Genomic DNA, 22,175 nt, shown 5'->3' on the forward strand with positions numbered 1-22,175 from the left:
TCTTTTGCACAAAGACATTTGTTGAAATTTTCCTTGATTTAAGGTTTTTGTTCTTCGTCATGTGCAACAAAGTAAATGGAAACATTTCTAAACACCTGTTTTCAAAATGTTCTTGCCATAGGTTGAGTTTCTTTTGAAGAGAAATGACTTTTTCACTGTTAGAGTGCTACTTCAACCTTGAAAGGACAGATTGTGGGTTTACTCTTTGTGTATGTATGTATGTATTTTTGTGTGTATTTACTTTTAAAAACAGTATGTGCTAGATGCCATACTAAAAATATCCACTTGCCATGACGGAAAATGACAGCTCCTCTGCAAACACTTGTCCTTTTGTCAAAGAAAGAATGCACGACTCGTTCCCAGGTTCTGCAGCTCCTTTAAATACACTGCCATGAGATGACCAGCGAGGTACCTGAGGCTGATCTGCCATTCCCCATTGCAAGGCAAAGCGCTATAAAGATCCTACAATTTGAAGGCTTTGTTTTTATGAAATTAATCCCATCTGATGGTATCCTATAAGCATGGAAGTTGCAACTGGCAATAGGCAAGACCCAGAACCAGGAGAAGGTCCCTCCCCTCTCCTCTCTGCATCTCCCTCTCTGTGTGTACGTTGCTCATGGTGATGGCAGCCATGTGAGACATCAGACTGTCTCATGTTCGGATCAAGAGGTGGCATCTTAACGGATTGTCTTGAGTGTCCCATGGAAGGTGTGTGTACCCCACATGAAGATTCTCTACACAAGGACTCTTCTCCAAGTGAATTCAAAAACTTGTTTTCCTTTAGTCTCTGAAATACTCTTCCCTCCCTTTTAAAGTAAAATACCAGCCAGATTTAGTCTCCACAGGACTATACCCTCAGGGGAGTTGGCTAGGGTTGCTCTGGGAAGACTTGGCAGGTTGTCCCTGGGACTGTCCTATGCCTGGGGCAGCAAGATGATAAACATGACGGCATCTACAACTTCTGTTTATTGGGCTATTATTTTGTGTGGGTCCCTACTCTGTTTCATAAATACAGTCGGTTCTCTTTGTTCATTCTAATTCTCTTCTTTTTTTTTTTTTAAAGATTTTATTTATTTATTTGAGAGAGAGAGAATGAGAGAGAGTGAGTACATGAGAGGGGGGAGGGTCAGAGGGAGAAGCAGACTCCCTGCTGAGCAGGGAGCCCGATGCGGGACTCGATCCTGGGACTCCGGGATCATGACCTGAGCTGAAGGCAGTCGCTTAACCAACTGAGCCACCCAGGCGCCCCCATTCTAGTTCTCTTCTATAACATCTCCCCAAATACTGAATTGGTGAATTCTGAACCATTGCTCCTAGGGGAAATATAGGATGTGGTTCCTACTAGCCTCTGGTCACAACATTTTTGTCAACCGGTTAGTACATAACTTTGTTTTATGTGTGTTTCTGTTTAAGGATTTTATTTATTTTAAAGAGAGAGGGAGCATGAGTGGGGGAGGGGCAGAGGGAGAGGGAGAGAGAGAATCCCAAGCAGACTCCTTGCCGAGCGCAGAGCCCAACGCAGGGCTTGATCCACAACCCTGAGATCATGACCTGAGCGAAAACCAAGAGTCAGATGCTTAACTGACTGAGCCACCCAAGCACCCCATGTGTGTTTCTGTTTAAAGAAACCTTATAAAATATATGTTGTTGCTTTATTAATATTGAATTCATGGCCAACAGCACTATAACTTGTGCTTGAATGAAGACTATCTAACAAATGTACTTTCTCCATAAGGCACACCACAGCCCTCTTGCACTGAGGAACTCCAGACAGTAGTTCAGCACTGTTCAGGAGCCCTTTTAAATAAAAAAAGTACCAATAAAAAGCACAAAAATGCAGAAAAATGTGGCACTAAATAGACTACAAAAAGAACACCTGTTTGACCGTGGCTGAGAATGTGCACATTGGGCAACTCACATTTTTTCATCACTCTGCCCATGTTCGCAAAGGACCACACAAGTGAGCAAGTATTGATTTTGGGGTTACAAATAAATTTTAGTGAATAGGTGATACAAATATGGAATCTAATGAAGATGGACTATAATATCTCATGGTACCCTTGTGAAATAGATACTAGTACAATAATACGTGAACTGAAAGAACCTCAGGAGTCTCTGTCTTCTTTGAGACTTTGGGAAGCTAGGACAGTGAAGTGACTTACCCCAAAATGTCCAGGGCACACACATGGCACTAAACTCCTGCTCTCCCAGCCACAGGTGGTGCCCTTTCCACTGCATATTTTTGGGACCAAATGCAACAGTTTAAATGGCAGGTGGGGCTATATGCAAAACTCTTCACACATTCCCCCTAGCTTATTCTCTGTGATAATTAAAATCTGTTTTTGATCAGAATGTTTGATTTTATGTCTGGTAGTATAGGGGCACAGTGAGAGATATCTATTTAAAAAAAAAAAAAAACCACAAAGGGAGATCACAAACCTGAATGAAATCAGGCACAAAATGAGAAATTAAAAGAACCCAAAATATTTGCAGCAAGAACAGGCTTTGACTTTTCAAATTTAGTTCTCCAGTGAGCCAATTCATAAATGGGTAAAATGAGGGAGAAATGATGTTGAAAAAGCCAAACATGCTGGGGAATTTCAGAGGTGAGAGCACATGTTGCATAAACAGGAGAGATGTGCCAAAACGGGGGTATTTTAGTTGGAAAATTACTAATGTATGCATATTTATAAATATATGTATTTTGATGCCAGATTGTCTCAAATTTTCAACAATTATACAAAATCAGTTTCTTCCTTATTTGGCTTAAAGAAGTACAGAATTTAAAATGGCTCATAACTAATGCAGCCTGCAGGCTGTTTGATAAACGTGTACACTTGAAATGAGCCAACACACTGCAAAACCAAAAAGCAAAAAACAAAGAAAGACAAGACAAAGATTCAGTGTGTTCTTTGAGTAAGAACCTCTGCGTATCACCAATTGGTACATTATTACTTTTATATATAAGATTTCTATTTCAAAGAATTCCAAGCTACCTTTCTTGCTAAGATTCTCCACATTCCAAAGTCTTGCCCACCACTATTATGACTGCACCCATTCCTCTGTAGTGATAATTAGATGCTCTTACCCAATGTACTTACCAAACACTTTCATATGCATACTATGAGACAGACTCTTCTGTTATTTACAGAACAGGATGCTCTTACAACTTTATCCACTTACTGCACTTACTCTTAGAAGGAATTAAAAATTCCCATTCAGGGCCTCAACCTTCCATATATCCCCTTGTATCTGAAACAGCGTCTCAGAATCCATTCTTCCCATCCGTTAAGTTAGAAGAGGTCATTCTTACTCATGAGTAGCATTTTCTTAAAGTTAATTTTGTAATGAACCCTCTCCCCCAAAACAGAACCTTCCTTGTTTCAAGGATAAATTTTTATTGATGGGAAACATTTTAAAGATATAAAAAGATAATTTTCTTATTTATAGGACAGTTTCCATTTTGGAAATTTTCTTCTCAAAGATTAAAACCCCTCGATGTTCTTTCTTTTAGGAAAGCAGCTTATCCGTCAATAAGGATCCCATCCTCTCTCAAAAATGAATCGATTAATCATGTCAAAAGATCTCAGAGGCTGGTCATAGGGTAAAATGTGTCCTCCACCTCGAACAATTACCTTAGAGAAGAAAAAGATAAGTTTAGAGAAATGGATGTTCTACATGAATGGAAAGTTTTAGTTCAGATTGAAGTATTCTTAAAGCTTCCATGAAATACAGAACATATTCTATATCAATCCATGCCTTTGGATATGCTGATTGTCTAAGTTTTGATAGCTTTAATTATAGGTACTTTAAGGTAGGAAAGGTTTACACTTGTGTGGTTGTTTAATTTAACAAAAAGATGTGTTTATCTTTCACATTTATGGAAACTTGAAAATTGTCTTTTTCCTTTTGGGAGTGAGCTGTCTGCTAGTCCGTGCTGTGTTATTCGTCCCTGGTGAAGCCCCTAAGGTGTGAAGACCTATCCTGGGGCCCTCTCTGCCACCCCAGCTGGGTGAAGGAATCCACCCACCTCCCCCTTCAGTCTGCTGAGCCACGTGGCCTTCATACTGAGCTCTACCTGCCATATTAGTCTTGGCCATTAATACAGGGGATATTTTGATTCTCCAAAAAATTAAAACGACAAACATGAGAAATCCTTGACACCTGAAATTTTTAAAAGGCCATTTTTTTGAGTAGCACAGAATTAGAACTTTCTTTTTTCCTAACATTTTATTCTGGAAAAAAATTCAAACATAGAGCAAATCTGAAAGAATTTCATAGACTTACCGCTTAGATTCTCTCATTAACACCCACTTTACTCATTTTCTCACACTATCCAACTATTAATCCATCCTATCTTTTTGATACATTTCGAAGTCAAATATGGTTATCAGTCGACTTCCCCCAGATTTTATGTCAAATTAACACACAATGAAATGTAGTTCTGTTAAAGTGCAGACTCGCTGAGGTTTGTATAGTAGCGGATACCTGGGTCACCTAACAAGATACATACAGCATTCTGAAACACCTAGAGTTAAGGTGAGTTCAGACCCTTGTGCTTGGTGCCATACTGATAAAAAAGAAAAAAAATAAAAGCAAGGGCAGGGTCGGGGGGACTCATCTCTGTATTCGGAAAGCCTCTGCTTTCAGCAGACGTCCCAAGTAGAGGGCAAGGGGAGGCCTTCGTGATTCAACACCGAAAGGGAAAGAACCGACACAGTGTTGGCAGGCCCCCTGCAGGAGAGAGCGGTGTGGTCTGCCACGTCCTATGGCATATGTGGAAAATGGGCAGGAGTTAGTAGTAGATGAAGGGAGCGAACACAGGCAGGAAAGGGATCACATTCAGTAAGTTCTAGCTGCTAAATCACAATCAGCAAGTAAAGGCCCCTTTGACAAGGCCCTTCATAGCTTGTTTTACCTGCCTCAATCAGAAAGGAATTGAGACAGAAGAAAACTACACATATATTTACATAGTGCATTTAATATATTAATAATCTACCCCCAACACCCAGCGTCTTATGACCTTGCTATGCAGTAAGTGGGATCATGAGGATTAGATGAATTTTGCTTTGCAGCTCACAGCTACACAAGTTGTGCACTGCACAACTAACTGCAGAGAGCACTAGCAACCTCGGTGACTGAGTGATATGGAGTTATTAGGAGGCTTGTCCAAGTCACCCAATTATAACCGAGAGAATGAGCTGGCACCTGGCTTTCGATGCACACACCAGTGTTTTTATTCAAATCCTAGTATTTGTATAATAATTCTTTACATTTGAACCAAACTTTATAGCTTAGTCATAGGACATTTCACCTGGCTCTCAGCAGCCCTCTGAGGCAAGTAAGGGAAGTAGACCACCATTACAGATGTGAAATTGGACTTAACCCTCCCACGCAATTGGAAACACCTGCTGGATGGCACACCCATCAATGGCCATTTGTGCCTTAGAGAAATGGATGTTCTACATGAATGGAAAGTTTTAGTTCAGATTGAACTAAATGACAGAGGAGCCCGTCTGCTATTTGCGTACAAGCTTGTGTCTGGAAACCCAATGTGTCTCACTTTGTCACGGACTGGAAGTCAACCTATGTGTGACATGAGCCCCTGCATGTGACTCTATAAAAACTTTTGTTGCCCCCACAGTCCCAGGCTAGAATTCTCTTCCTGTAGGTTCTCATCCAAATCTCCAGCTCTGGCAGGAATCTGATGAGTGATTCTATGCAACTTCAGCTCAGCTAAGGACACTTAAGGAAGTCATGTTCATGACAAAACTCAGCTGCTGCCTCCACTGGAAATGAACCTGGCAGCAATGGTCCAGAGCAGCAGTAAGCTGAATCCAAGAGCTAATGGTCATCCTGTCTCCTGGGCCAGAGCTGCAGCTAATGGGGGGTAACATAGTGCTTTATGGCCTGGGCCTGGACTCAGGAGGGCAGGAGCATGACTCGAGGCACAGCAAGCTGTGTGACCCTGGGCAAATAACTTACCTGCTCTGAGCCTCAGTTTCCTTCACTGTACAACAGAGAAAAAAGTATTACCTCTTGGGATAGTTGGGAATTACGGGAGCAATCAATTAGTGGAATGATGTACACGGAACACTTAGCATAGCACCTGGATGGTACTCAATAAATATTAACCATTGTCATTATTCTTTCAACAGTTATCTCTACTCAAAACCCAGGATCAAAATGCTTGTATCAAACTACCCTAAAACACTGTGTTCCTATGTTAGCATTAAGAAATCTTGGGGGGCACCTGGGTGGCTCAGTTGGTCTGCCTTGGCTCAGGTCATGATTCCAGCACCCTGAGATCAAGCCCCGTGTCGGGGTCCCTGCTCAGTGGGAACCTGCTTCTCCTTCTCCCTCTGCCTGCTCCTCTGCCTTGTTGTGCTCACTCTCTGTCAAATAAATAAATGAAATCTTAAAAAAAAAAAAAAAGAAATCTTGGTTTCAGGGAGCTGTTTAAAACAGAGGTTCTCAGACTAGAATGTGCATCATAACACCTGAGCTCCTTAGAACAGACTGCTGGGCCGCACCCCTAGACTTTCCAGCACTGAAGGTCCAGGGCAGGGCCTGATAATTTGCATTTCTAACAATTCTAAGGTGATGCTGATGCTGTTGGTCCAAAGACTACTCTTTGAAAACCGTTGTTTGTAAGAACCTTTTCCATTCTGTGACAAACCAGGTAATTCTCTATTTGTATCAAGGGAGAATACAAACAGAAATTTGTTTAACACCTACTCATGGCCTCACGTTAGTGTATTTCTCCTGATCATCTACTTTCCTGGTATTTACACACACACACACACACACATACACATTCTATGACCGTGATAAGTGGTGAACAAGAGGTGATAAGGTTGGGTATTACAATTCTTCTCAGTAACCTGCCTGACCCCCAGTCCATTTCTGAGCTGCCATATGTAATGACCAAATGTCATCATGAACGGTGTCATTAAGATTGGAAAGAAAAGCTCATTTGGGAACAAAGTCTTTTTCACACACCACAAAATTCTAAAGTATGTTCCCTAGCATACTGACAGCATTTTACCGATGTTAACCTCAAATAAATTTATGAGTGCCGGAAAAAAAACAAAAAACCAATCTGTTGTTTATCGCCAAGCTGCTCACCACTCACAAATCAAGGTCACAAACCACTCCATGGTTTTTAGAGGTGTGTAACAAAATGTGACAGGGCTGTGATTTCGTATTTAAATGTGACAAGATTCATCCAAGGCTCCCTGGATAGAAATGGTCTCATCATCAGAAACTGTATATGTTGGGTGTTTCCACATGAGAGCTCAAACCTCTAAACTCATGTATTCCAGATGTTCTGGGGGGTCAACAGATGTGTCATGAATTTTAAAAGGGTTATGCAAACACTTTAAAGCTTCATTCCACTTTATTTTTTTAGAAAAAGATACAATCCTCCCTGGAACCGGAAACATGGACCTGGCAGCAAAGGTCTCCCAGTTGTGCTGTTAGAGGTGGTAAGATAGACAGGGAAATTCACACTGGGAGTGTGGGTGCAGCTCTGTGGGGGAGACTTGGTGGGGGTCTTGCAGGAGCAGATGTCTGGACTTTCTCTGTCACTTAGCATAATCTCCTCCAGTTCTATCCATGTTGATGCAAATGTTGGGTATTGATCCTTTCTGATGGTTGAGTAATATTCCACTGTATATATGGACCACATCTTCTTTATCCATTCGTTTGTTGAAGGGCATCTTGGCTCCTTCCACAGTTTGGCTATTGTGGACATTGCTGCTATGAACACTGGGGTGCATGTGGCCCTTCTTTTCACTACATTTGTATCTTTGGGGTAAATACCCAGTAGTGCAGTTGCTGGGCCATAGGCTACCTCTATTTTTAACTTTTTGAGGAACAGTAATCAGACAACAAAAAGAAATAAAAGATATTCAAATTGGCAAAGAAGAAGTCAAACTCTCTCTCTTTGCAGATGACATGATACTTTATGTGGAAAACCCAAAAGACTCCACCCCCAAATTACTAGAACTCATACAGCAATTCAGTAATGTGGCAGGATACAAAATCAGTGCACAGAAATCAGTTGCTTTCCTGTACACTAACAATGTAACTGTAGAAAGATAAATTAGGGAATTGATTCCATTTACAATAGCACCAAAAACCATAAGATACCTCGGAATAAACCTAACCAAAGAGGTAAAGGATCTATACTCCAGAAACTACAGAACACTTATGAAAGAAATTGAAGAAGACACAAAAAGATAGAAAAACATTCCATGCTCATGGATCGGAAGAATAAACATTGTTAAAATGTCTATGCTACCAGAGCAATCTATACTTTCAATGCCATCCCGATCAAAATACCAACGGCATTTTTCAAAGTGCTGGAACAAACAATCCTAAAATTTGTATGGAACCAGAAAAGACCCTGAATCGCCAAGGAAATGTTGAAAAAGAAAAACAAAGCTGAGGGCATCACGTTGCCTGATTTCCAGCTATATTACAAAGCTGTGATCGCCAAGACAGCATGGTACTGGCACAAAAACAGACACATAGATCAATGGAACAGAATAGAGAGCCCAGATATGGACCTTCAACAATATGGTCAACTAATCTTCAACAAAGCAGGAAAAAATATGCAATGGAAAAAAGACAGCCTCTTCAATAAATGGTGCTGGGAAAATTGGACACCTATATACAGAAGAATGAAACTCAACCATTCTCTTACACCATACACAAAGATAAACTCAAAATGAATGAAAGACCTCAATGTGAGACAGGAATCCATCAAAATCCTAGAGGAGAACATAGGCAGTAACCTCTTTGACATTGGCCACAGCAACTTCTTTCAAGACACATCTCCAAAGGCAAGAGAAACAAAAGCAAAAATGAACTTTTGGGACTCCATTTCAGGCTTCTGACACAGGCAGTTTTGCAAGAGGTGGTGCTATTAACTGAGAAAGAAGAAAAGAGGCAGGTTTGGGAGGTGGGCAATATGGGATAAGTTTATAGTTCTTGTTATTCACTACAGGATGATGCAGACACAGGGAAAGAATCTTACTTATTATGGTTTCTGATTTACACTAAAGTTATTTTATTATTTTTTATCTTATTTCATATTTACAAAATCTTTTTGCTTTCAGACACTAACCATGAGTAGAAATGGAATAAATATGCACTCAAATAAAGAATATACGAAAAAAACAAAAGGCAGTTGGGAATGAGAATAAAAAAATAAGCCAAAGCTTGTTAGCAGCCACCTCCTAAAAAAGAATGGGGCAACCCACTTAAAAAAATTCAACAACACCTCCATCTCCCCCGCCAAAAACCAAACTAGAGAACAAGGTTGAGAGCTTCTCCCAAAACACTCAGGGAAAACTTGCGAGTTACCAGTATACACTTCTAGTGTAGCAAAGCATTACTGAACAGGAGGGGGAAAGGTGCTCTAGCTGACCAAAATGTAGCCATCATAGTGGGACACATCCCTAGAGTTACCAATACATAGCTTTGGTGCTGACAGTTCCCTAAGGGCTTTCTAGATATACCATCTTAATCAGTTGCAATAATATCATAATTTAGGATTTCCACCTTTGACTTTGAAGCAAGAGCATGTGTCAAACCAACCCCACCCCACAAGAACACTAAAAGCTGAATTTAAAAAAGAATGCTGTTTGAAAGTATCAGAAAGCAACCAGGACTTGAGAGGCCGAAACTATGGAGAAAAGAGAATCACAGAGAAGTGAACCAAACATTTTGTGCTGCTTTTCTCTTTGAGAAATTCACCAAAGCTTCTCTTGGCAAGAAGCCAAGCAAAAATCGACAGATTAAAGGATGAACAGGTAAGCGGAGCTTAGGGTGCTTGGGAGACCAAAAAATAAAAACAAAAGAAAACCCAAAAGAAACCAAAGATAAAATTTGGAATCGCAGGCTTGTCAAGGAGGCATGGCTCTGGTAAATACCACAGGCTTTCTCTTAGACCCACAAGAGACAAGGTCTTAGAAGTAGTGAAAACCAGAAGCAGGTTGGCCCTCCCCAAACCTGAAATCCAGAACCAAATCACCATGTCAGCCCCTGACTGAAGCCAGTTGATCTGCCCCTATGTTAACTGCCTTTCAGAAAAAAATCAAAGCCTTTTTGGAGGAAGATAACATCATTTTTCATACATTTTTGTCCAGCATTCAATAAGATGTAGTAGGCATGCCAAAAGATAAGATCAAATGACTACAAACCAAGGGAAAAAGCAGAGGGCAGAAAGAGACCACAGGGATCCAGATATTGGAGTTATCAGGTATAGATTTTAAAATAACTATGAACTAATTATTCAAGAAGTTATGGAAAACACAGAAAAGAGAAAAAAAGCCATGGGATGACAAACTATTTAACTATGTTTAACTGGAGTCCTAGAATAAGAAGAGAAGGCAGGCACAGTGCAAAAGACATAGTAAAATACAGAGATTGTGAGTAAGAAACTCCCCCAAATCAATTGAAGTCATCAAGCTACAGCTTTGAGACACTCTATGGACCTAAACTGGAAAAACCCAGAGAAAACTAACCACATCTGGGCACATAATGGTATACTGCTAACACCAAAGACAGAAAGAAGATCTTAAAAGTTGTCAGAAAAAGAAACTGCACTTTCAATAATTTCAAAGCAGCAAGAAAGCTGACTAGTTAACAGAAACAATGGAAGCTAGAAGACAGTGGAATTGTATCTTTTGCATTTTTTTTTTTTTAAGATTTTACTTATTCATTTATTAGTGAGAGAGAGAGCGTGCGCAGAGGGAGGGGTAGAGGGAGAGAATCTCAAGCAGACTCCATGCTGAATGTGGAGCCCAACGTGGGGCTTGATCTCATAGCCCAGAGATCATGACCTGAGCTGAAACCAAGAGTTGGATGCTCAAATGACTAAGTCACCCAGGTGCCTCTGCATCCTTCGAATTCTAAAAGAAAGTAGCTGTCATCTAGGATTCCCACATAAATGACTCCATAAAGATATTTTCAAGGGAACAAAAAAGAGAAAGAGAGAGACAAACCAAGAAGCAGACTCTTAACTATAGAGAACAAACTGGTGATTACCTGAGGGGAGGTGGGGGGTGGGTGGGTGACATAGGTGATGAGGATTAAAGAGCATACTTATCATGATGAGCACTGAGTAGTGTACAGAATTGTTGAATCACTATATTGTACACCTGAAACTAATATAACACTGTATGTTAACTATACTAGAATTAAAATTAATAAAGAATAAAATTAAACAATAGATAATAAAACAATGTATCATCAACAAGCTCATAGTGGCTTTAAGAAAAGATATTATGTCTCCAAAAGAAACGATGAAATAGAAGGATGAGAATAAATGGCACAGACATTTCTGTGCAACGTGAAAAACAGACTTCTGACAATCAGGGAACTTTTAAGTTAGAAGAAATCTGGTGTTCAATATACCCTGTCTTTTTAGAGAGGTACAAAATGAATGCCTGAGAGGTGAAGACCCTTCAATCAAATCTCAGCCTCATCTCACCAAATCAGCTAGAGGTTTCAATGTGCTATGAATGTCTCTGATTAAAAAAAAGAAAAAAGTCATGGAAATTTTCTCTAAATTAACTCCAAGAATCTCTATGTTAATTTCAGCAAGGTTGGTATGAATGACTGTCTCTTCCCTCGATCATTATCACCAGTGGAAACCTAAAAGCACAGTAGTGGGAAGTGATTCGGCATGGTGGTCAAAAGCATGAACTCAGGATTCAGCAGGTCTGGTTTTGAGTCCAGCTCTGTGACTTTGGCACAGGGACTTAACTGCTTCTATTTTCTCATCAAGGTAAGAATTAGGGTGACCAGTTGTCCCAGTTTGCCTTGGGCTGAGGGATTCCTGGGAACATAGGATTTTCAGTGCTAATGCTAAAAAAGTGCCAGGTGATCTAGAATGGTTTGTCACTCTAAGAATATTTAACTTTCTGTATGGATTCAAAGAGATAAGGCATATTAACCATTACATGGCACTCAATTCACAAATACATAATAAGCTTGCACCACGTGCTGTTATAGACATATACTAAGCACTCAAGCAATAGTCATCATTCTATTCTCTCATTTTTTATTGTCAAAGGAATATTTTTTCCCTTTAAGAGTGGAGAAAGATCAGAAGCTACAATACCAATAAATATGAGATAGTACTACACTTTTTCAGAGGGAAGAATATATATTGTTAGGGAGGGAGACTATTTCTCTTCCAGGCTTTTTTTATTTCCATGCTATGAATTCTTCCTTCTCATGGGAAAGGTCCCAATTAAAGTAAGAAAGCAGATTGAATATGAGTTCAAACTTCTGTCAATCTGCTTGACTTAACTGTCTAATTTTATCCCTTAAACCTGCCAACACCATGATCCATCCCACTCTTTCCCTCCATCCCCTTTACCACTCGCAATGCCAAACACCCTTGTCTCTCCATACAGAAATGTCAGGCAAGCAAGACCTTACTTGTCTTAGCAGAATGGCAAAAAGCTGTTCTGTCTTTTTCACCCTTTTAAGAACCCACTTTGCAACCCAGGATTTGAAGCAGTTGAAAAGTAATCAAAACTTTACTTCCTCCCAGCTTTATATTTGAAATCCACAAGAGGATAAAAAGCAAAATCCAGTTCATTAATTACTCTTACTCAGTATCTAGCTTTATGATTTATGTCTGTAGTTTTCACTGGGAGGAGAGGGCAGGGGTTACAGCAGCAAATGCTCTCTGCTGGGAGTGTTGCGAGGACCTAGAGCCCGACCCATTGTCCTGTGGGGAACAGAGAAACAAGAGCCAGACAACCTGCTCAAGTTTTACCTCCTGCAAACAGCAGTGGGGGATGGCTCCAGCCAGGACAGCCGATTGTGTACATTGCTGCCCAACTTCACACTCGGTGGTGTCATGTTGGTAGCTTGAAATCAGCCACGGCAGGAATATTTACACCATGGAACTTGGCAAACACTATAGATCAGCCCGTTTACCTTCCCACCCCTGGTTCTCTGACATTTTGGCTCTCCTGGGGAAAGACGAAACATTAGAGCATTCTTTCTCTCTCCCAAAATAAATCAAAGAAACATCTATTCAGATCAGTAAATTGTAAGGTCCAAAACTTCTCTGAAATCTTGGCTCAGGAAATCAGATGGGCCAGGTTTCAAATATCTGCAGAAAGATGAGAAGGTCCTGCTGCCTGCTTCCATTCCTGCATACCCCCACAGAATTCTAGTATAATTGGCAGTAATAGTTTCAAGACCACACCACTGCATTCATGGATGTTTCTGTTTGTTTCAGAGCCCCTGTGACATTCCAAAGCTGGTCTGTGTGGGACACCTATTAATCAGAGAGGGTATCTAGATTGAACTGTGTTCCAGACCCACAGCGTAAGGGGACCCCAGACTTGAAAATGTCCCCAGGTTCCTGGAATTGAGGACACAGGACATGCCAACGGGCACAACATTTTTATGATGCCATTGGTTGAAATAAAACAAGGCACACAGTTTTCACTACCAAGCCAAAGACTGTCCGGGGCAAAAATAGTACCCGTGGTCTAGTTGACAATGGGGCAGTATCTTGACAACTTTATTTTGTTTCTTCACACTGCCCCTTTCTCTGCTTCACTCTACCCTCCACCTTGTTTATTTTGGTGCTCTGTTTAACATTTCCACAAGCAATTTTGTGAATCTAGTTACACTGCAAATTAAAACAACAAAATGCTACTGTTTAAAAAGCAACCCCCAATTCCCTCTTTGTTCCTCAAATATCATTAATTTTTAAAACCTATTCTCCATGTGTGGATAATACTTTAAATGTTAGTCTTAGTATTTATTCACTTCCCATAATGAAATGGTTCTCTGTTAAATTTCAATAGATTATTAAAAACCACAGCTAAGAGAAAATTATGCATCATTGCCTAGCTGTTATACCTCAGTAAATAGATTTGCTATCCAATTTATATTTTAAATAATACAATAAATTAGCTCCCTGAGTATTAACTAAGTGCATATTTGGGTAGCTTAATTTAGAAGCATTCTTTTTATGCTAATCAGCCGTCTCTAATGAAATAGAACCATATGAACTAAGAGGACTCTTGGCAAATAATCAGAGTAAAATTGGGAGTTGCCATTGTTTATTATTTCCTTTGTTTTCAGGAAGCAAGCTGTGTGGTTTTTTTTTTTAAAGGAGAAAAAAAAAACCCCAAATGCCAAAAATTCAATTTTTTTAAAGGAGGGGACATTCTGGTCAGCCCCTGAGATAATGAAACTTCTACAACTCCTCCCATAAATTTATTTCCCAGAATATTTCTCCTTTCTTCTCCTGTGTAACACAGAAAGGAAATCATCTTCAGCTGACATGAACAATGCATCCTTTCGTTTGAAGGGAATTCTTTGAACAATTCATTATTTTAGCAGGCCTAGTCTGTTTCCTAGAAGACACTTTGGTATGTATGATTGGTGAGCAACCACAGCACTCCTTGAGAACTGCAGTCTGTTTTGTTAAATAAATAAATAAAATTTATTTATTTATTTATTTCAGAGAGGCGGGGGAGGAGCAGAAGGAAAGGGACAAGCAGACTCCCTGCTGAGCAGGAAGCCTGAGGTGGGGCTTGATCCCTAAGATCAGGACCTGAGCTGAAACCAAGAGTCGGCCACTTAACCCACTGAGCCACCCAGGTGCTGGTTTTAAAACACACACACACACACGATGGGTGTGGGTATGAGGTAGGGGCCAATTTGATTTTCACTCACCAGATATTCACTGCGTGCTGGGAACTGTGCTAAGGGGTTTGCTACAGAGATAAATGATATGTTGTTCCTGTCTTCAAGGAGCTCAGTGTCAAGCAGGGGAAGAAAGCAATTAAAGAGTTAAACGAAAGAGAAACCCCAGTGTGGTACATGCACTAAGAGATGCACATAGAGATGCAGAGAAGGAGGTATTCTGGGAGAAGAAGGGCTTCCTAGAGGTTTGTTTGTTTGTTTATAAGTAAACTCTACACCCAACATGGGGCTTGAACTCAGGACCTCGAGATCAACAATGGCATACTCTACTGACTCAGCCAGCCAGGTACCCCCTTAGAGGTCATCTTAATCCCTGAAAGGTAAATAGGGGTTTTCTGGACAGCTAGAGCACAAAGGACCTTGTAAGGAAAGGAGGAATCCCATGGGCCATTATTGGCTGACAAAACAGCAAGGCGGGTTTGGGGAATTATAAGGTGTTTTGTTTTGATTTTTAGGATTCTAATGGAGAAGGAGCTAGGGTGAGAATTCAGATTGGGTAAGAAAGCAGAAGCCAGACCTAACCTCTTTACTACTCTATGGAGAGAGTTCAGACTTTATTCTGCAGGTAGCGGGGAGTCAGTTAGAGTGTTTGAACAAGGGAACACATGATCAGACTTGTGTTTTGGCAAAAGCACGGAGAGAAGAGTAGATTGGAGAGTAAGGGGACTTGTTAAGACCAGCTATTGTCAAAGGAAAAAGTTTAAACCACAACAACTTAAAACACAGAGTGTTCTTGAATAGCATCCTCTAATATCTGTGCCTTTTCTTAAAACATCATGAAAGCAAAAACAGTTCCATTTTAGAATGTATAAAGTAGGGGAGCCTCTTTTTAAAAATGTCCTCAAAATGCTGTATGTTTTTTCTTATTGCTTTATATAAAATCAGTGCTTTTCACTTTAAGTAGTTCTTTGTGGTTTCTGTGTCAAGCACTAGGAAATGAATAAAATCAGGCCACTGAGAAGGATTTATAAAGCAGATGTGAGAAACGCTAGCTAAGGAACTGGGTGAGTAATATTTACCAATTACTATTCTTCTTAATTTTTTGGTAAGACACACAGCAAAGCAACTGGCTAAATAACTTCACTTCCTTGCTGTTTTGGTGGGAAAGTGATGGAAGTTGAGCGTACTTGTGTTGTGTTGGGGAAAGATTCAGATTCTCCTCCTGATGGTCTAGGGCTTGCCTACAATCCAAGGCATAAATTGAAATCTATTTTAGTAGTTACTTCTTTATACTGAGCCGCTGTTGGTGAGTTGAAGTGAAAAGGTGCTGAAGGACTGAATTTCTTATTTTTTTAAGTTGGGTATATATTTTTAAAGATTTAAAAAATTGATTTATTTTGAGAGAGAAAGAGAGACAGAGAGAGCACGAGCAGGGGGAAGGGACAGAAGGAGAGGGAGAAGCAGACTCCCCACTGAGCAGGGATCCCAACGTGGGGCTTGATCCCAGGAGCCTGGGATCATGACCTGAGCCAAAGGCAGACACTTAACCAACTGAGCCACCCAGGTGCCCCGAAGCTGGATATCTTGGTAGCCAACCTCAGCACAGGACATCCGGAAAGACAAATGCATCTACTTAGCCAAAGCAGTGCTAAGACTTGGACATGACATGTCCACTCCAACTTTTTCACTGTGTGTGGAGGCTACAGTCTTTCCATTTGATGCTAGCCAGAGAAGATAGGAAGGACGGCAAGAGAGAAAGAAGACAAATCATGAATGGCAGACATGGGAAAGGACATTAAGCCCCCCTTCAATTTCACAAGCCCACGGGGAAGATGACTAGGGACAAGTCCTAGAGTTGGTGAGGGAGTGAAATAATCAGTTCTCTTCTGCATTACTGGCAAGATTCTAATCACTTTGGAAAACAGTTTGGCATTATCTGATGAAGTTGAAGATGCTCAAACCCTGTGAATGCATCAGTCCCACTTCTAGGCATTATTCTTGGACAAACTCTTGCACACAGGCACAAGGAGGGCAAGAATGTTCACAAAAGCAATATTTGCGGTAGCAAAACACTGCCAACAACCCACATGTCCAGCAGCAGTGGAATGGATGAGTGATATAATCATGCAGTGGGATACTATGTGGCAGTGAAAAAGGAAACAAAGCACAATTGAACCTATCAGCATGGCTGAAATCTCAACACTGCTGAATAGCAAAAGCATGTAATTACAAAATACATACAGAATAATTCCTTTTATATAAAATTAAACATGAAAAGTAAAATATTATTTATCGAGATGTATATCTGTAAAACTATTAATTAAAAAAAAAAAAAAGGACTTTAAAGGATGATAGAAACAAAATCCAGTTCAGTGGTTCACCTCCAGGGGCAATGAGAGAAAGGGGTGGGATCTGGGAGGGCAAGTTCTTGGTAATGCTGCATTTCTTAAACTGGCTGATAAGTACAAAGGTGCTCATTTATCATTATTTGTTTTATCTCACACAAGTATTATACATACCTTTTGACTATTATTCATTTTTTAATTTAAAAAAAGAAAAGCCACCCACTGATGCTGCCAAACTCACAAAAATGAATCTTTGAAAAAATTTAACATGTTCTCTGTCATGCTCTTTTCCTCTAAGGTAGAGCTGATGAGATGGGCCATGTGTCTAAAACAGTAAGTTGGGAGGATATAGAGAAGCAATTAAACGGAAACAAAAGCAAAAATGGGAAGTCCCCCTCTGGCAAGCAGCTCTAAGAAGACAGGGCTAGTGCCAGAATCTAAACCTTGGGACTCTGGTTGCTGCATAAGAAAATAAATATTAGGAACAAAAATAAACATCCACATCTCCATGCTGGACACCAGAAGAGCAGAAAGTTCACCAACTAACTGGGCTTTTTGTTTTGCTAGATAGTTTTTTACCCTCTAAATCTAAAATCCTATATTCCTCTTCTTCCCTGTTTCCATATGTTAGAGGCTCAGTACAAATGGAAAACAAAACAAAAACAAAAAGTTTGGACGCTTCATTTATTGTCAACAGGGATGTTTCAGATTACTGTTCAACTAGAATGGACTGGATGCTTTAGAAGCATCTCATTACTCAATGTAGCCACTTTTATTTACTATTATTAGACTGTCATGTAGCAAAATGTGGAACATGGTCCCCCGCCCCTCTGTTTCTTCTACCTCTCACCAAGACAGTTTCTTTGTTATGATGTTATAACTGGATACAACTGCTATACTTCCAGGTCTTTCTGATAAATACTATTCAGTTGAGCCCTTAAAACATAGTATCTATTAAGGACCCTATTAGACAGGAGGAGAGCTTCTTGCTCTATGCAAACAGATGAAAAGCTAGGACAGGCAGCAGGAATAAATATTTATTCCATGCTTACTAGGAGCCAGGTAGAGTGTCAAGTGATATATGTCTACCCATAATCTCGATGAATCCTAGTAGCTAATCCCTTCATGAGAGAAATAGGTATTAATGTTATCCCTACTTCACTGATGAAGAACCTCTTGGAGACGTTAAGTAACTTCCCCAAGGTCACACAGCTAGTAAGTGGTAGAGGAGGGTCTGGCACAATATCCAGTCTTTTAACCTCCACACTATGTGGCTTGGGTATGGCGATAGAAGGAGTAAGAATTGCCAAGGTAATAGACTAGAGATAAAATTCAAGTCTACTTGAGAGCTAAACTCATAACTTTTCAATCTGGGGTCCCCAAAGGTGGTCTGTGGTTTGGGTTGGGGAGGATCTAGAAATTAGTTTCAACAATTCAAATAGTCTAATGCATGGGTTCTTGGTCTTTTTTGTGCCATGGACCCCTATGGCGTCAACTGTGGCCTGTGGATACATCTCAGAAAAATGTTTTAATTACATTTTATATATATTTACATATATATTATAGATTATAAATGAACCCATTATATTGAAATTAACAAAGTAGTAAAAAATAAATTGGTGATATAACAATATATGTACTTCTCTATGGACACATTCAATAAGAGCAACCAGTGGGTATGATAACTACTAGAATTTTATTTTTTTAAAGATTTTATTTATTTATTTGACAGAGAGAGAGAGACAGACAGTGAGAGAGGGAACACAAGCAGGGGGAGTGGAGGAGGGAGAAGCAGACTTCCCGCTGAGCAGGGAGCCCGATGCGGGACTCGATCCCAGGACCCTGGGGTCATGACCTGAGCCGAAGGCAGACGCTTAACGACTAAGCCACCCAGGCGCCCCACTACTAGAATTTTAAAGTAGCAGTGATGATGATGTTGTTTCAAGGTATTTGCAACAGCATTTGTATTTTTTTTTTTTAAAGATTTTATTTATTTATTTGAGAGAGAGAGAATGAGAGAGAGCACATGAGAGGGGAGAGGGTCAGAGGGAGAAGCAGGCTCCCTGCCGAGCAGGGAGCCCGATGCGGGACTCGATCCCGGGACTCCAGGATCATGACCTGAGCTGAAGGCAGTCGCTTAACCAACTGAGCCACCCAGGCGCCCCAGCATTTGTATTTTATATGAAAGTATTTCTGCTTTCTCTTGGTGATAGAGTCAAAGGTACTGCTAAGGCCACTGTGGTTTGTTGTCTACATTCGTAATGGGAAGAAATGCTAAATTTCATAATTCATAATGGAAGGAAAAGCTATTTAAGTTTGAGGTTAGTGAAAATAAAATGCATTTTTTCCCCTTCTAAGTTCACTGACCCCTTGAATACTAGCCACAGACCCTTGCCCTAGGTTAAGAGCCCTTCTTAAAGAACCTAACAATCACCTAATGAAAATACTAAGGTTATTCCTGATAAAGCTTCAGTCGAAATCACTGCATATTTATTTTTGCCTTGACATTACATTAGCTGTATCAATCCACCCTACTATTTTATCAATTAATCGATATCCAGAAACAAATTCAAGATGCCTTGTGGACACCATCTTCGCTGAGAATGGATCTGGAAGATGTTTACAGCAAACCCTCCTTGATCTAGTTGTATCATTTCTGGAAAGTAGCATAAGACACACTACTATCTAAAGACTTTGCGCAGGAGGACCACATTATTTCAGGACAGCACAGAAGTCGGCTGGGAAAAGGAAGCTAATCTTTTGAATAAATAACAAGAGTTTTTCTATGAGTCTAAATTACCAGTGGTCTATCAGTGTTTCGAGAGAACAAAGACCACTTGTAAATCTACAACCGCACAGCAGGAACTGAGGTCTAAACTTTAGCTTAAGGTTCTGGCTGAGGATTTCAGAGAATTCAGAGCCCTACTAGCAGATACTATTGACTAGAGGGCAGTTTTCTAAAAGTGATGTTTCAAATCAATGGCTGGTTTGTTAAGAGTGAAACTACGTTCTCAAGTGTCTGGTTAAAATAGGTCAGGATTTAGAGCAGTCTTTAGGGATCAGAATGGAAGTTTATCCAAACATAAGCCACATGGGGCTCCTACAAGACAAAGCTATTTTGGCATCAATAGAGGGACAAAAGACATCACAATTTAGGGCTCCCCCAAACAGGATGCATATTAGAATTCCCTAACAAGCTTATATACTAATGCTCAGGTCCTACCCCAGACAAACAGTCAGACTATTTGGAGATAGGGCCTGGGAATCTGTATCTGTAAGGGTTGACACACTGTTTTAGGAAAATGTAGCAGATTAACAATGGTCCCAAATTCTTTGTCATTCTTCTTATTAAGAGGAAACTGACCTTCTTCTGTGATTGGCTTTGACCAAGAGAATGCAATGGAAATAATATTCTGGGACTTTTGAACCCGGGACTTAAAAGGTCTGACATCTTTTGCTTCTCAATTTGGGATACTATCTGCCACGCTGTGAAGCCCAGGCCAAGACACTTCATGGTTAGCGGCCATATGGAGCGAGCACTGGAGAAGGAAGGCCACCTTGGATGTCCCAGCTTTTGCCATATTTCCCGCTGAATGTAGCTGCACGGATGGCCTTAGTGTAGCTCATGTGAGTCAGAAGAGCCACCGAGCTGAGCCCATTCCACCCACATAATGATGAGAAATAATAAATTGTTGTGTCAAGCCACTGAGTTTTGGAGTGATCTATTATTCTGTTACTAAATAATTGAAAAGGGGAAATATTTACTGACAATTCTTTATTCTTTTTCCTGAAAACTCTGGCTGTTCCTAACTTGGAATCTTGATACGAATTGGAAAGCAAGGCTGGATCCATCTTTCTAACGCAGACAGAAGACATAATTATACTGAGAGCTTAGGGGAAAGCTTACATTATGCCAGCAAAGAAAGAGCAATATCTCATGTGGTGTTAGGCAAACCACCAGCCCCTGATGTCATCCCCCCACCACACCAACCCTGAGAGCTCACAACTACATTATCTGGGTGGCCTTTATGGTAGAAAGAGATGTACCTTCAGATTCCCCTTCAAGGATGGACCTGCCGTCCAGCCTCCAGCTGTCAGCAGCTCCAGGGGCTGCCTCAGCTGCAGAGAGCAACCCTTCCCAAGATGATGCCCCTCCTGGGGCAGCCTGCGTTTGATGACTGAGTGAGGTGGGCGTTTAAAGTCCTGGACATTTTGGCCCAATGTGGGACGCTGATGGAAAAAGACTTTCTCCAGAGCTCTCTGCCAGGTTGGCCAAGCTTTCTCAGGCCTGCATCACAGTTTGATTCCCTCTTCTGTCAATTCTGCTTCCTCCTCCCTCCTTTAACAGGTGTTGATCCCTAATAAACATCTTGCCCCCAAACTTGGCTTGAATGCATGCTTCTGGAGAACTCAGTCTGTGACTACCATGGAGTTCTCTGATGCAAGTTATCATGATGATGATGATGATGATGATGATGATTTGACCACTATGTTCTGGTTTTCTGCTCACAGTCTGATTCCCAAGCATCTTCCCCAGATCTAGGTCATGGAGACAAAGAACCTATGAATCAGGACATCACTCTTTATAGAAAGCAACAGAGCTGGGAGAGAGGTGAAGACTCTGTGTAACAATCTCTGTAACAAAGCCAAAACATTTTTCCAGGGAATTAGTTGCATTTGGTAATCATCATCTCAAATCTGCTTAAGTTACTTTCCTGCATTAAATATTGTTTTAACTTCATCTCATCGCTTCTCAACTAGCTGAATGCAAAAATCCCATTTGTTGCTCTTTGCTTACTCTGACTTTGCCAATGCAACCAAGAACTTGATGAAGACCTTTCTGGAACTGTTAGTTCCTTCAGAAATAGTTCAGAATGCTCCCTAAGCTGTTTAAAATTCTAAAAAAAAAAAAAGTCAGCAGGAAATCCAAGAGAGGCAGGTGGCCAGCTCTTTGTCATTCCCTCTGTGGATTATCCGTGGAAACGTTCAAATCTCAGCCTGACCTTCCTTTGTACTCCAAGGACTGTAGTTATTCCTTTCTCCATTTTATAGTTGTGTGCAGTCAGAGAAACAAAACAAAGGGAATGTTAGTTTCAGGAAAGCACAGTTAGGAAGCTGGGGTTGTTACTGCTT

General features: G+C 40.5%; 1 protein-coding gene across 4 annotated transcripts in view; it reads right to left on the reverse strand.

Annotated features, from left to right (window-relative positions):
* Window positions 1-3,381: 3,381 nt before the first annotated feature.
* Window positions 3,382-22,175, reverse strand: part of CPVL (carboxypeptidase vitellogenic like) — a 124,741-nt gene continuing 105,947 nt past the window's right edge. For 3 of the 4 annotated variants that reach the window (XM_035020814.1, XM_035020816.1, XM_035020817.1), the window contains one exon: window positions 3,531-3,635. In XM_035020814.1, the coding sequence (XP_034876705.1) occupies window positions 3,531-3,635 (105 nt within the window). Of the gene's footprint in view, window positions 3,636-22,175 lie in introns of all 4 variants that reach the window. The other variant, XM_035020815.1, reaches the window with a different exon arrangement.

Source organism: Mirounga leonina, unplaced genomic scaffold (assembly GCF_011800145.1).
Source record: "Mirounga leonina isolate KUSES-001 unplaced genomic scaffold, KU_Mleo_1.0 Mir_174, whole genome shotgun sequence".
Classification (NCBI taxonomy): Eukaryota; Metazoa; Chordata; class Mammalia; order Carnivora; family Phocidae; genus Mirounga; species Mirounga leonina.